Genomic DNA, 16,233 nt, shown 5'->3' with positions numbered 1-16,233 from the left:
CCTGTTCCTGACCTTAGGGGGAAAGCTCTCAGTTTTTCCCCATTGAGGATGTTAGTGTTGGGTCTTTCATATATGGCTTTTATGATCTCGAGGTATGATCCTTTTATCCCTACTTTCTGAGGGTTTTTATCAAGAAAGGATGCTGTATTTTGTCAAACGCTTTCTCTGCATCTATTGAGAGGATCATATGGTTCTTGAACTTTCTTTTGTTGATGAGATGAATCACATTGATTGTTTTGTGGGTATTGAAACAGACCTGCATCCCGGGAATAAATCTCACTTGGTTGTGGTGGATAATTTTTTTAATGTATTGTTGGATCTGGTTGACTAATATCTTGTTGAGGATTTTTGCATCCATGTTCATCAGGGAAATTGGTCTATAGTTTGCCTTTTTAGTTGCATCTTTGTCTGGTTTTGGAATCAAGGTAATGCTGGCTTCATAGAGTTTGGAAGTTTTCCTTCCATTTCTATTTTTTTGGAACAGCTTCAAGAGAATAGGTGTTAACTCTTCCTTAAATGTTTGGTAGAATTCCCCTAGAAAGCCATTTGGCCCTGGACTCTTGTTTTTTGGGAGATTTTTGATTATTAATTTGATTTCTTTACTGGTTATGGGTCTGTTCAAATTTTCTATTTCTTCCTGTTTCAGTTTTGGTAGTATATATGTTTCTAGTAATTTGTCCATTTCTTCCAGATTGCCCATTTTATTGGCATATAATTGCTCATAATATTCTCTTATTATTGTTTTTATTTCTGCTGTGTTGGTTGTGATCTCTCCTCTTTCATTCTTGATTTTATTTATTTGGGTTCTTTCCTTTTTCTTTTTGATCAAACTGGCTAGTAAACCACTAGCCAGTCAATTTTGTTAATTCTTTCAAAGAACCAGCTTCTGGTTTCATTGATCTGTTCTGGTTTTTTTTTGTTTTTTGTTTTGGATTTGATAGCGTTAATTTCTGCTCTAATCTTTATTATTTCCTGTCTTCTGCTGGTTTGTGGTTTTATTTGCTGTTCTTTTTCCAGTTCTGTAAGGTTTCAGGTTAGGTTGTGTATCTGAGACCTTTCTTCCTTCTTTAGGAAGGCCTGGATTGCTATATACTTCCTTCTTATGACCACCTTTGCTGCGTCCCAGTGGTTTTGGGTTGTGGTGTTATCATTTTCATTGGCTTCCATGTACTTTTTAATTTCCTCTTTAACTTCTTGGTTAGCCCATTCATTCTTTGGTCGCCAAGTATTTGTTACGTTTCCAAATTTTTCCTTGTGTTTGATTTTGAGTTTCATAACGTTGTGGTCTGAAAATTTGCATGGTATGATCTCAATCTTTTTGTACTTGCTGATTTGTGTCCCAGTATGTGGTCTGTTCTGGAGAACGTTCCATGTGTACTGGAGAAGAATGTATATCCTGCTGCTTTAGGATGAAATGTTCTGAATATATCTGTTAAGTCCATCTGGTCCAGTGTGTCATTCAAAGCCATTGTTTCCTTGTTGGTTTTCTGATTAGATGATCTGTCCATTGCTCTGAGTGGGGTGTTGAAGTCCCCTACTATTATGGTATTATTATCAACGAGTTTCTTTATGTTTGTGATTGATTTATATATTTGGGTGCTCTCACATTTGTAGCATAAATGTTTACAATTGTTAGGTCTTATTGGTGGATAGACCCCTTGATTATCATATAATGCCCTTCTTCATCTCTTGTTACAGTCTTTATTTTAATGTCTAGATAGTCTGATGTAAGTATGGCTACTCTGGCTTTCTTTTGTTGACCAATATCATGGTAGATGGTTCTCCATCCCCTTACTTTCAATCTGAAGGTGTCTTTAGGTCTAAAGTGGGTCTCTTGTGAATAGCATATAGATGGATCTTGTTTTCTTATCCATTCTATTACCTTATGTCTTTTGATTGGAGCATTGAGTCCATTGATGTTTAGAGTGAGTACTGAAAGATATGAATTCATTGCCATTATGATGCTTGTAGAGTTGGAATTTCTGGTGGTGTTCTCTGGTCCTTTCTAGTCTTTGTTGCTTTTGGTATGTATGTATGTATGTATGTATGTATGTATGTATTTCATCTTTTCTCCCCTCAGAGAGTCCCCCTTAAAATTTCTTGCAGGGCTGGTTTAGTGGTCTCAAACTCCTTTAATTTTTGTTTGTCTGGGAAACTTTTATTAGTCTTTCCTATTTTGAATGACCGCCTTGCTGGATAAAGATTTCTTGGCTGCATATTTTTCTGATTCAGCATATTGAATATATCCTGCCACTCTTTTCTGGCCTGCCAAGTTTCTGTGGATAGGTCTGCTGCAAACTTGATCTGTCTTCCCTTGTAGGTTAAGGACTTCTTTTCCCTTGCTGCTTTCATGATTCTTTCCTTGCCTGAGTATTTTGTGAATTTGACTATGATATGACTTGTTAGTGGTTGTTTTTTTTGTTGACTCTAACGTGCGTCCTCTGTGCTTCCTGGATTTTGATGTCTGTATCTTTCCCCAGGTTAGGAAAGTTTTCTGCTATGATTTGCTCACATAACCCTTCTATCCCTATTTCTCTCTCTTCCTCTTCTGGGACCCCTATGATTCTGATGTTGTTCTTTTCAAATGAGTCACTGATTTCTCTATTTCTTAAATCGTGCTCTTTTGCCTTAGTCTCCCTCTTTTTTTCTGCTTCATTATTTTCCATAAGTTTTTCCTCTATATCGCTGATTCTCTGCTCTGCCTCATCTATCCTTGCTGCCGTTGGCATCCATTTGAGATTGCAGCTCAGTTATAGCATTTTTTATCTCATCCTGACTAGCTTTTACTTCTTTTATCTCTGCAGAAAAGGATTCTAATCTATTTTCGACTCCAGCGAGTTTGCTTATTATCGTGATTCTAAATTCTGGTTCAGACCTCTTGCTTGTATCTGTGTTAGTTAAGTCCCTGGCTTTTGTTTCTTCCTGCTCTTTCTTTTGGGGTGAATTCCTTCATTTCTTCATTTTGAAGGGAGAAAAAGAATTAATGAGGTAAAAAATTTAAAAATTAAAAAAAGTTAAAATTAAAAAATTAAACACACACACACACACACACAAAATCTAATAAATGATGCTAGATCCTAGGTGTGTTTTGGTCTGGGTGTTGACAAGGGCTTGACAGATTAGAGAAAAAAGGGGAAAGAAAAAAAAAAGGAAATCATTTGAAAATTTGAAAAAATGAATACACTGAAATAAAATGAAATGATGGAAGTAAAATAGGATTTGAAAAAATTTACACAAAAGTAAAAAGTATAGTAGAAAAAAATTAAAAATCTTTTTAATAAAAATTGAAAATAAAAATAAATTGTTTCTGTATTCAAGAAAAAGAAAAGAAACGAAAAAAAGAAAAAAAAAGAAAATTGAATAGATGGACCAGCAAACAGATTGAAATACAATTGAAATTACTTCATTTTCCCCTAGAAGTCAAACTATGAAGTGCTTTATAGTCCATAAACTAAGCAGGCGGAGAACACTCTTCTGTGTTCCTGAAGAGTGAGATTGGCCCCGTTGGGCGGGGCTTAGTGTAGTGGCTCTGTTCTCCACTAGATGGCGCTGCTTGGCTTACTGGGGTGGATTGTTGTTACGCATGCAGGTGTGTATGGGCATGCGCGGGAGCAGTGAAAATGGTGTCACCCAGCTACCCAGTCTCTAGTATTGGAACTCTGCTCTCCCTGACCAGCAACCCTGCACCTGTCCTTTGTCTTCGGCTTCTATCCACTCCCCGCTTTTACACTATCCGTGACCAAGCCCCAGGCAGCACCTCCCTCCTGAGTTTTATCTCCGATGCAGCTGTGTTTCCCGACCCCTTTCTTCTGAGGGACTGCGGCTTTGACCCGTTCTGCCCCTCTGCCGAGGGTCTCACCGAGCAATGGCTGGGTGCCAGCTGCACCCAGGAACATTCACGGGACCGTGCTGCTGCCAATGCTCAGAGATTGCGGCAGGGTGCCAGCCCGCCCCAGAAAAAGTTCACACACGATCGTGTAGCAGCAGCATTTCAGGGATTATGGCAAATCACAAAGTGCATCTGGCACTGGGCTTCACCCCCAGCAACTTTGTTCCAGCACCAGCGAATGTGGTTGTTCTCCCGGGTCCACTGGGTCCTTCCCTTTGGGGGACCCACACAGCCTCTACCAGGTGTCTGCCCAGCAGGGGAACCGCCGCTCCCTGTGTGGCTCGAAGACCCTCCAGACTTCATTCTGCTCCTGGGGATTCGCCCTTCTCACCAGAGCACCACCAGGTATCGAGCTGTGGCGTTTCAGACTCTATAGAGTCTTAATAGAATTTCAACCCTCTCCTTTCTCCTTTCTCCCTTTTTAGTTCAGTCCCTGAGGCTGTTTCCACTTTTCCACTTTCTCTCCAGCTGCTTTTGGGGGGTGCTTTTCCTGTATCCCCCCGTCTCCATCCTCTCTTTACATGAAAAAGCGGCTCCTTGCCCTCCGTGGCTTCTCTCTCCCCCAGTTCACCTCTCTGCATCCGTACCTGCTGAGTTCTGGGGTTTAGGTTGTGCAGATTGTTATGTTAATCCTCAAATCAGTTTTCTAGGTGTGCAGGATGGCTTAGCATTGATCTGGCTGTATTTCATGGACGCGAGACACACAAAAAACCTTCCATGCTGTTCTGCCATCTTGGCTCCTCCTCTCCATAATACATTTCCACTTGACACTTTCAAATTAATTTAAGCATTTTTTTTTTATTTTTACTTTAGAGAACACTTTTGTAATTTGAAAACTATCATGGTAGAACAGTTCAAATTAGGTAACTCACTGGGAAAGAATAATTTAGCAGCAGTTGAAGAATTTGGAAAATTTCTTCACCGTTTGTGTTTTGAACTATTACTTAATCACCATCAGCTATAACTGTCCTCACAAATTCCCAATGACAATTTTCATCCAAATGGCATTGTATATTTGAGTAGTGCTTTGTCAAATATTTTCGCACATATATTATTTCAAACAACTCTGTGCTGTAATCAAGGTAGGAATATTGCCAAGCATCACCTTTCCTTTGTTTTCAAGTGTGAACACTGAGGCTTAGGGGACTCAAGTAATTCCTTTCTGGTCACATGGGGAATTAGTGATGGTGCCTGGGCTAGGATCCTATAATCGTTAGTAATTGGAATCATTCTTTACTTTTGTATTTGTATTTTGACATATACAAAAGTCAGAGACTCCAGAATATTAAGTTCTATTCACCGTAAAATGAGGATAAAATCTTGTAGGACTGCTGTAAAATTTGGAGATTATGTACAACTTTGCTGAGTACAGTGCCAAGAGCAGAGTAAACATTTTGCAAATTATAGCTACTGTTACACTTTTCCCAGGATGGTGGGATTATTTTGATTCTCTTAATTAGAATATACCATTTATTCGACTATACCATTCTTAACTTCTCTTTTGCCAAAAAAAGTATAAAAACTGTTCTGTCTCCACCATGCTTGCACATTTCTTCATTCCCCAAGTGAGCTAATAATATCAGAACAATTAAACTTAATACAATGTATCACACTCAAATAAAATGCAACTTTCAAGTTCATGTTTCAGGTTTTTTTTTTATTGTAGTGGTATCATTTACTCTGGTAAATTCATATCCCAATTTAAAATGCCCCAAAGCAAATAAAACTTTTTTATAAAGTCAAGTACTGTATTTTAAAATGTACATGTTATACACACAAGAGCTGCATAGTGGAATTACTATAACAAGCAGTTACATTCATGACGCCCAGTACTGTTTTTAACACTGCATATAGATTACGCTGGATACATTGTTTTATTATGCTTACTGTTGCTTAGTATAGTAACTTTAATACAATAGCTTATACAATTGCATTTTTCCAAAGCATTGATAAAGTTTGTAGCATAGCATGTAACTAATATTGAATGAAAACACTTATGTACAGGATGTATTTTATGTCAGACGCTTGCACAAGAATAAGCATTTAACGTGCCGTTGTATCCTTGACAAAACAAAATCATCCCTTCTGCTAAATAGGATAAGACAGGCTAAAAGGAATCTAAAGTAATTGAAAAAGAAAATTTAAAATTTTATATCCCTGTATTATGTTAAAGATTATTTAACACAATTTTCTCCTGGTTAAAATATACATTTTGTTCTGTTTGAAATAATAGAGACAGAGAGAGAGGGAGATTGCAGAGGCTATACTAAAAATGCTAAATGAGCTGTAGCCCTTATATGACACTTTAGCTGGGAAAAAGTATGGTGAGTTGTACTCAACATTTTTTCTGCTTAGAAAAAAAGTGATAGCCTATAAATTTCTAATGTTTTAAAACAGGTATTATTTAAGGTCTTAAAATAAATAAATATGCCTGTATTAAACAAATTAGGTTGTTTAAAAAACTTTGCAACAATACTTGACTTATTCACAAATATATTTTCTGTCCATATTTATTACAGTTTGAACAATTTAAAAACATAAATCCTGCAAATAGCTTAGATAACAGTACTGTTATCATAGTTCACATAAATGATTGCAAGAAATATTTATAATACTTTTTATAGTATCTTATCTAATGCTCACACTGAATATCCAAATTAGTCACATTGAGCTTGACAGATGGAAAAGTTGGGATGGTGAGATTGGAGAACTATTCTAGTAACCATAGCAACGAGATTTTCATCTTTTGTTTGTGCCGCTGGCCTTCTGATTTTTTTGTGGGGGAGGACACAACCTTCAAGTTCTTTGAATAAAGTTACTCTTCTGGAAATCAGATAATGGTTACAAAAAGCTTTTGTATGAAGATTAACTTAATTTTATTTAATCATCAAATTAGCGAGGGGTGTGTTCTATAGCTTGCTCAGAACTGCTCATGGAAAGTAACTGTTTTTTTTCTAAGTGTGCAAATAATTGTCTCAAAAAAAGTTTTTTTTAGTTATGTGAATAGTGAGCCCTCTTTAAAAGTTTGTTTATAATTGTTTTCCTTTCTAAGTAGAAAAATCTTTTTAGATATAACCAGTCATGGAATAATGATGCATAAGTTAGTAGGATTCTTAATGTGATACAATCATACTTAAACAAACTGTTCTTTTTCCCTAGAATTTTTGGCCAGTTGAGTGAAATTTCAAAGATTTAAGCCAGCTTAACACTTACAGTCTCCGATAACATTTCAAGGAAAAAAGAGAAGACTATGTGGAGCAAATAAAATAGAAACCATACTGAATTTCTGATTTTATTTTTAAGCTCCCCCTCTTCAAAGAGTACATCCATAATTAGATTCAGAGAAATTTTGTTCCTTACTGTTTGTTTTCTGAAGAGAATTGCACATTGATCATAACATACATACTTAATAATTGGGACAGAGTGTGATCAGTATGGCCTACCCTATGGCCTACCCTTGGTCCACCCTAATGTCATTTTCAAATCAAGTCAAATATTGTCTTTGGATTAATTAGCTCCGGATGGAGGTTTGATAGAGGGGATACTACATGATCTTCTCATGATAAGCCTGACTTCTATATCTGGTAGATTATCCTGCTTAGTCTGTAAACACCCTTCATCAGTGGCTGCTAAATGAAGGTCAAAACGAAGAGAAACAGATTTTTTCCTTAATCGAGGGTTGTCTTTAAAGAAGGAGCCTTCCCATTCCTTAATAACTTCATCCACTTTCTCTGTCCTGAAATGATAAAATAAACCTTTCCATATAAAGAAGGATGGATCTATTAAAAATACCTAATATATATTCCATATGAAAAAGAAATCAAGAAATTTGCATAGTTCATAACTGACACATTTTGAATTATAACTCACAATTGACATAGTGAAATTTATAATTTACATACTTTAAAAATCAAATGAATATAATTTCCAAGGAATTCTATGCAATTCACATGTTTTGGTTATAATTTTAGAAAAATGGTGAATTAAGGGTTGAGTACTCCTTCCTCTGGGTTTTTGTTTATATATATCTAGTCATGTCGGATTTAAAAAAATCACAGCATATTAAAATTATGTTTGGAAACATGCAAAGATCACCGAGATTACACAAGTGAAGTTAATTTCTTTGCATGTGTGTATTATTGTTTCTTAGTCAAAATTATTTTACTTACTGAATTGTGCCACGAGCCTCTGTGCTTTCCTTCACAACATTTCCATTCAGTATTGCTTGTTTGGTCACTGTTTCCACTTTTTCGTTCTCATACTTTTGTGGGAGTTTGGTTGAGAAAGATATTTCATTTATAATGGCTGTGTAAACATTAACATGAAACATTCAATCACAATGTTGTAATAATAGTCACAGTCAATTTCTGTGTCGAAGTTTACTCAAACATTGCTTGTTTTTGCTACTGTACAGTATTTACTTATAATCCCTATAAATGACGTTTTACTTTTCAAGTCATTTACTTATATCAGAAACTCACCTGAAGGTAAAACAAAACCAACTCTACTTGTCGTAGGTTTTTGTTCTTTTTTCTCACCTTGGATACAACCATAGTATCTGAAATTGGAAAGAATTATATTATAGAAGCAAGACCATATTAGCCTTTAATTGAAACAAATGCTCGCCAGTAAGAGAATGGATAAATTGTAGTATATTCATACAATGGAAATACTACTTAGCAGTGAAAATAAATGAGCTAAAGATACACTGTATCGTTTTTAAAATTTTTAAAAATGTTTATTTATTTTTGAGAGAAAGCAGAGACGGAGAGACAGAGCGTGATGGGGAAGGGGCAGAGAGAGGGAGACACAGAATCTGAAGCAGGCTCCAGGCTCTGAGCTGTCAGCACAGAGCCCAATGTACACCTTGAACTCGGGAATGGCAAGCTCATGACCTAGGCCCAAGTTGGACGCTTAACCAACTGAGCCACCAAGGCGCCCCAGGGTACACTGTACCTTTATGGATGAATCTCCCAAGTATAACATTGAGTGGGGGTGGGGGGAGGTAATTTGTAGGTAATTTTATAAAGGTTAAAATAACACACGGGGCACCTGGGCAGCTCAGTTGGTTAAGTGTCTGACTTCGGCCCAGGTCATGATCTCACAGTTTGTGAGTTTGAGCCCTGTGTCAGGTTCTGTGCTGACAGTTCAGAGCCTGGAACCTGTTTCAGATCTTGTGTCCCTCTCTCTCTGCCCCTTCCCCACTTGCATTCTCTCTCTCTCTCAAAGAAATAAACATTAAAAAGATAATAATAATAAAATAACATGCAAAATATCTTCACTTTTTGCTTAGGGATACATATCTACATATTAGTATAAAGGAATGTGTGAGACTGAGAAGCATCAAATTCAGGATCCAGGTTAGACTGAGGGAGAAGGAGAAGGTGGGGGGATGTGCTTTAGGTGTCTAGGGTCGGGGTGGAGCGATCGCAACAATACTGTATACGTTTCATTTCTTGAGCTGGGGGAAGTGTGTACGTGAGGCTTGTGAGATTCTTCTTGATGCTTTCTCATGTATCTTAAATATAGCATAACGAAAATGTTTTAAGTTGTATTAAAGGAATACAGGTTTAAAGACCACTTTATCATCATCTTGAATGATTAGGCATTTAATAAAATCCACCACCACTTATTTTATTTAATAACAAATTATATGTGTGTATATGTTTATATAGCACTCTTTTAAGCACTATACAAACATTAATCTATTTAATCCACAAGGGAACCCTATGAGGTAGGTAATATTATTCCCATTTTATGGATGAAAAAACCCTGAGGCACAGAGAGGTTCAGTAACTTGCCTCGTGTGCCTCAGTTAGTAAGCGGTAGATTTGGAATTCACTTTGTGTTTTTCAAAGCTTTAATAAATGTCAAGACACTTAATAAACGTCAAGACTTATAGGTTAAAATAGTTTCCTCTAATTTTGTAGAGGACTAGGAATTCTGAAGCAAGCAAGAATGAAAGTTTCTTAACACGGGAACATGGAAAATTGGAGGTTGTGCTGTGTTCAGAGCCATGTGACCTTATACGTGATTACAGATTATGAAACTGTAAATTAGTAAGAATTTCTCTTGTGATATTTTGATACCTTTTGTTATCAGGACATCTGGAAGACTTTCAAAACATGTGCTCAGAACTAAACTTTTTATGGTTGTAATATAATCATGTTTTATTATTATTATTAATTATTATTGTCATTATTAATTTTGGCTTTTGATGTGTGATGGGAGTGGGCCTTGGGTGGGGAGATGTGGTCATAGGTGAATTTTCCAAGCTTTCTTTGTGGGTGGTCCATGGAAGACAGTGACTAATTCTAAAAGAGATGAATGGCAAGGAAAATGAGGAAGTTAAGAAAGGTCATTTTTGTAGCAACTGAGAATTATTTACAGTTTGTTCTAGGCTTGACACGCTCCTTGTTGTAGCTAATGTACCCGACTTTGGCCATTCTGTTCATAATTTTGGGAGGCTGAAAATAGTTCTCTGCCTACTTAATCCTATTTTGTTTAGGAACTCAGTGAGCATGCTGTGGTGATGTTGGTTTTTTTTTTTTTAATGAACTTAAAAAAATATTTATTTATTTTTGAGAGAGAGAGGGAGCAGGGGAAGGGCAGAGAGAGAGAGAGGGAGAGACAGAATCTCAAGCAGGCTCCACACTGTCAGTGCAGAGCCTGATGCAGGGCATGATCTAAGGCAAAATCAAGAGTCCCACCTTAACCAACTGAGCCATGCAGGTGCCCTGAATGTTGGGGTTTTAGATGTGATTTCTAACTACCTCCACAAAGATGTAAGTGACTCTGTATTTCTGGCCACTTGTCATTAAGTACTGTATATGGAATTAGGTACCTGATTTCTTCCTTTTCTAGGAGGCGGCGATAAGTGGCGATTTCTTGTTCTAGCCTCATCTTTGTGTTGAGAAGCATCTCGTGCTCCTGCAGCTGCTTTTCGATGCCGCGCCTTACTTCCTGTAGCTCTTTTTCTAGTCCTTCGATCACAGCTTCTAGGTCTTGCAACTGCATCTGGTAATGCTGCTCGCTGGCATGTAGGGAGTTTTCAAGGCCCCTTTCCTGTTTTATACAGATTGTCATCAGTGAATCAGTGCAACAAAATGTGTTTCTGAATCTGATGTGTAATGCCTTCATTCGATTGTGTTCTTTCTTAAAGGTTTGCAATCGTAGTATATCACTTATGCAAGAGATGTTTCCTGACAACTTTGTGTATGACTCAAATGACAAAAATCATAGCTAGAGAGTGTACTATTTCAAAGGAATCCTGTGATAATTCTTACAACAACAACAAAAAATCTACAACGTAACTGACTTATCACTCTGATTTTTTGATTTTTAAAAATTGAAAATGTAGCATATCATATGTCAAAGCAGAGCAGGCTGCTTTTAAAGGCATGTTAGGAAAGCGTTTAAATATTTTTTTACTATTACAAGTCACAGGGGTGTAGACAGAAGACTCCCCACAGTCACAACTTTGGATAACGAAAAAGGCTATGTTCTCCCATGCCAGAAATTAGAGAACCCCAGGATGATAAGCAAGGATTACTTCCTTTTTTATAGGCGTGAACTAAACCTCGAGTGAATTGCTAATAGCCGTGGCCACGATGGACGGAGCAGGGTAGTCGAACTAGCACCAGGGATAGATTTCAGTGGCCTTGATTTTCAGTTTCTCACTGGAAGTTAATAGGCATTATTCCTTTCTGTCTCTTAATCAGCAAATGCCTGGGGACTGAGTGGGCCAGTCACTTTTAAGATCAAGATGATTCTCACCACCGCCTGGAGAGATTCAATTTCCACTTGCAGGTGGTGCCACTGGCGTCGAGCTTCCTTGAGTTCTGCTTGAGCTGCTTTTAGAGCCTCTTCGTCTTTGTCCATTTTTTTGCTCATATCTTCTTCTAGCTTTAAGAAAGCCACCACCACCAAGAACAACAGACACAAAGAGCACTCTTGAAAATGAGACCTTTAAAAGTAAATCCTAAAAACATAATATAGGTGTCTCATTTTTTCTTTAACCTGTTAAATTTCAAATGTGTGTTCCAGTGCTTAGTTACTAATTAATCAGGTATGGGAGTGAGTGGATTGCATGCTGAGCTTTAGTTTTCTCAGGTATAAGATGAACTTTAGAAGTCTCTTCCTACTATGACAGCCTAGGAAATGCAGAGAAAAATACATCTATTTTAATGAAAAGTAACAGCTTGCAGGATCTAAGCTTGAGACCTCTGATTCTGACCGTTCTATTATTTATGGCATTATTCAGGAAGAAGGATTGAAACTCAGCTATTATTTCCCCCCATATTTTCTTGTAGGCTGCTTTGTAAAAGCAGATAAACAGCCATATAGTCTAAACCAATCAATTCTGGGACTGGGTATATGGACGGGGATTAAACACTGCTGGAAAGTATATTATGAATAATTTAGAGAATTAAGTTATCATAGGCATTAGAAGCTCTAAAATAGACTTCTGTATAAAGAGAACCCACTGGTGATTTACCTTTTTCAAATGATCTTTTTGGAAAGCATGTTAATCTTGGGTATCTAGGGAAGTAGTAAAAATTACATCTTTAAAGATTGTTTTCTAAATGTCGACATATTAAATAATAAATGGAATATGTTATATTTGGCTTTAAATGCTCTTATGCTGATGTTCAAATCAAATGAAAGTATCTTTTGACAGAATTCTCAACATTTGGCCCCAAAAGCAGCAGGAGCAATGGAAGGAATTGATTGTGTATAATTTTTAAAGCAAAAATAACTTTTTAATGTTTTTATCAAAATGCATTTTGAAATAAAAAATTTTAATTTGATGACACAATAGCTATTTTTTAAAGCAAACATTGTAGTAAATGAACGTTTACAAACTTCAGGGCAAGGCATTAACAAAATTCATACATTTCTTTAGGTTTGTTGTATCACTTGCTCTTAGCGCTATGTTGGCAAAGTCAAGCAGCAATACATACCAGAGCAATTACAAAACAGAATGTCAAGAACTTAGGAAATAGGAGAGCATAACAATGCTCGTGTCTGCCGGTCAGTTTGGATTGTGTATGAAACTGGCAGCTATGTTCGCGTGGCAGCTGGAGTCCCAAGATGGCCTCCACTGAACCACACCTCCCCCAAATTCATGTCCTCGTGTGGTCCCCTTCCAAACTGAATCTGGGCAGACCTGTGTCTTGCTTTAGCCAGTAGAATGTGGCAGAAGTGCCCATTCTAGCCCTAAACCTTAGGAAGCCCTGAAAACTTGCACTCCTGTGCTTTTGGGAGTTCTGGGCCAGCACGTTAAGAAGTCTGGATACGCTGCTGGAGAGATCACACACAGGCCAGATGGAGAGAGAGAAACAAACCCAATGGTCTCAGCTGAGCCGGCCTTCCCCAAACACCCTGCCGAGGTTCCGGACACATGAGTGAGCCACCTTGGATGTCCTAGCCCAGTTGTGCCCCACGATGATTATAGTCTCAGCCAACGTCACATGTAGCAGAAGAATCACCCCCACTGAACCCAGTCAACCCACAGAATCATGAGAGACAATGCCATCGTTTTAATCCATTGAATTTTGGGGTAGTTTATTCTACAACAATGAATCACCAAAAGCTTATGTTTCTTTATTTTGTAATAATTAATCAGGCTTCTCTGAATTTCTGAGTTCCTTGAAAGAAATCCCCTAAAGTAGACTGACGTTAAGAAGACTCGAAACAAGTTACTGCAACTTTTCCCTTTTACTTTAATTTACTCATTTTGGCATCATGACTTACAAACTAGATAACTTGTATTGGTACCATTGCAAAATAGTTTCTTTGATCTATAATTTTCAGAAATTGTCATCTATTAATTTTTTCCCTTCTCTTTGCAAAAGGTGAGTGAACTATTCCAGTACTTAAATATTCCAGTGACTTTGCTTGATTTAGGATACTGATCATTCTTTGTGAAGACTGAGAATATTACCCTGAGGTGCAATTTATATTGTTACCAAAAATGAACTGCTAATGAAATAAAGCCCTATGATTTCCTGGAAATATTTTTTCCCTTTCAGTGAGGTTCTTAAGTTCACTCTTTGCCATATTTGGGTGCCTGGACTAGAACTTGAACTCAGATATGATAGGTAAACGAAATGAACAAACAAACAAAATCCCCCAAATCCTGAATTTGTAAATTTTTGTTTCTAAATTATTTATTTGTGCATTTATTTAAACATTTGAGGTATTCATGAGTTGCTAAATGTGATTGTCACTTTAAAGCAAAGTAAGTCTATGAAATTGAGAGTCAGCCCTTATTTAACTTGGCTTTCTCTTTTTTTCAGTGCTTAAATAGTTCATGGCTTGTCCAATAACTTGGACAATGTTATTGGAAATCAACATTTCTCATCTTGTAGTACACAAGCAAAACTGTATAAGTGGGGAGTCATTATCAATGTGGGGAATTTTGATTTGTCCCAATTTATACCACTGCTTCCGAATGCCATGTTCACATATTTAGGTAATTTCTATTTATAACAATCTGGTATAAAACTGAGCTCATTAAAACGATGATGGAAACCTTTCAGAAATATTTTACTTAGTTTTATTTCTACAAAGTATGCAAGCTAATAAATCTTACTAGAAAGCTTGCCATATTAAAAGATGTTATTTAAACAATCTCTATAAATAACTCCGTAATATCTTCGAAGGGTATTTGAAATACTTCCTTGCTGAAGGATGTCTAAAAGAGGTTAGAGTGCCCCATTTAATTGTATGTTGGCCCCATGTTTCGTTAATGATAGTAACCTCCTAATTGATACAAAAATCAAATGCATCAACTGACATTCATTGAATGGTCACTTAATAGTCTAATTAGAGCGTTTCCCCCTGTAGTCCAGTCACATTGCAGTAAAACCTAAATTCCTTCCCCAGTAGACGCTGCATTGAAAAGGAAATACTGTACCTCAGAGAGGCCGGGACAGGAATTGGATAGACATGGATTGTCTCCTTATCCTGGAAGGTGCCTGTCTGTATGAAATCATTACCTGGATCCTTGTTGAGAGCACGGTCTCTATCTGATTTCTCGTGAGGAGCTTTTCATAGTTTGCCCTGATCTCATTGAGTAGCTGGGACAGCTCCATTCTTTTCCCATCCTCCACCTTGGCTAAGTGAACCTTATCGATAGGATGAGTCGCTGCGGCAGAGCTGGTCTGTCTGCGTCGAGCAGAGAGCGAGAGCTCCGCGGAGCCTTAAAGACGCAGAGCTCCTTTTTCACAACCGCGGAAATTCCTGTGTCTCTAATCAATTGTGCAAATACTTGGCAAACCCTTTTCTCCTACTGTCGGTTTGGTAGATGTGTCAGACTCTCCATAAAGGAACAGAAAAAGGAAAACATCCGCAGTATTCTGAAATTGGTTCTCTGTAAAGTTGAGCCCTTGGCGGGGGGTGGGTGTGTGTGTGTGGGTCAACTTACCTTGTGGAAAAGGACATGGGGAACAAGATGAAGGAAATTGTATTTTGTTTTTCCCAAGATAGTGCATGGAAATTAATCCGGGCTGCAAACATGATAGCTAAAATTTTCTTTTATAGTTTTTCTTGCCATTTAGATTATTTAAACAGAAATGCTGTGGTAGGGCATTATTAGAACATGTTGTAAGTCTGGAGTATTCTGACAGGTGTTGGAAAAGGCTACCATCAGATTAAGTTGGCCATTGTCCTTAGCCACAGGACTGATTGTATTTCTCTCAAATGCATACTGTGTGGTTCATGGCAGGCTGCTGGCCTGATGGCAGGGTTTGATGTATTGAGGCAGATTCCTGAAGGCATATTCTGATGAGGGCTATAGCCGCAGGTAAGGGCTAATAGATTGTGAGAGCTGAGAGTTAACATTTCCAATGTTTTAACAAGGTTGAAGAAATACAACCAGATGGTCTGCCTACAGGGGGTATTCACTGGGTAAGATTTATTGTGGGGTTACTCCTTCATTAGGAAACGTATAGTTCACAGACAACTCATACCTGTAAATATAACATTTGTGCACTCTTTTACCTTCAAAAAGCATCATTACATCTATCATTCCATCTAACCTTCTTAATCCCTGTCACTTTGTACCCTGAAAAGGTGACAAACCGGAAACAGAAGGGGTTAAGCCACTTCTTAATCCCTGTCACTTTGTACCCTGAAAAGGTGACAAACCGGAAGCAGAAGGGGTTAAGGTGTCTTGCCTTATGGCAATGTGATGGCATCTTTGGGATTGGAACTATGATTGCTTGGTTTTCTTCCATATATTGCCTCATCTGCCTCTGTATTCTCTCCCTCGTCACCTAAATTTATTGTTTACTCTGGCCAGCTCGCTGTTATGACTGAAATGTGGGTGACTGAAATAT

The 16,233-nt window shown here is 37.5% G+C and overlaps 1 protein-coding gene across 4 annotated transcripts; it reads right to left on the bottom strand.

Annotated features, from left to right (window-relative positions):
- Positions 1–5,529: 5,529 nt before the first annotated feature.
- KRT222 (keratin 222) lies at positions 5,530–15,084 on the bottom strand. Of its 4 annotated transcripts, none has more exons than XM_019416089.2 (6): positions 14,811–15,010; positions 11,666–11,794; positions 10,734–10,954; positions 8,371–8,447; positions 8,059–8,194; positions 5,530–7,625 (listed from the first exon to the last, which is right to left on the bottom strand). In XM_019416089.2, the coding sequence occupies exons 2-6, from the start codon at positions 11,780–11,782 to the stop codon at positions 7,397–7,399; spliced, it is 780 nt and encodes a 259-aa protein (XP_019271634.1). In that variant the 5' UTR covers positions 11,783–11,794; positions 14,811–15,010; the 3' UTR covers positions 5,530–7,396. The 4 variants fall into 4 exon arrangements, with proteins under 4 accessions (XP_019271634.1, XP_019271635.1, XP_019271636.1 ...); XM_019416090.2 differs by having other exon boundaries at positions 11,666–11,790; XM_019416091.2 differs by having other exon boundaries at positions 11,666–11,790; positions 14,893–15,004.
- Between the last annotated feature and the right edge of the window lie 1,149 nt (positions 15,085–16,233).

This window comes from Panthera pardus, unplaced genomic scaffold, assembly GCF_024362965.1.
Source record: "Panthera pardus isolate Hobbes unplaced genomic scaffold, ASM2436296v1 HiC_scaffold_3, whole genome shotgun sequence".
In the NCBI taxonomy this organism is placed as follows: Eukaryota; Metazoa; Chordata; class Mammalia; order Carnivora; family Felidae; genus Panthera; species Panthera pardus.
This window is presented reverse-complemented; position numbering and strand designations above follow the sequence as displayed.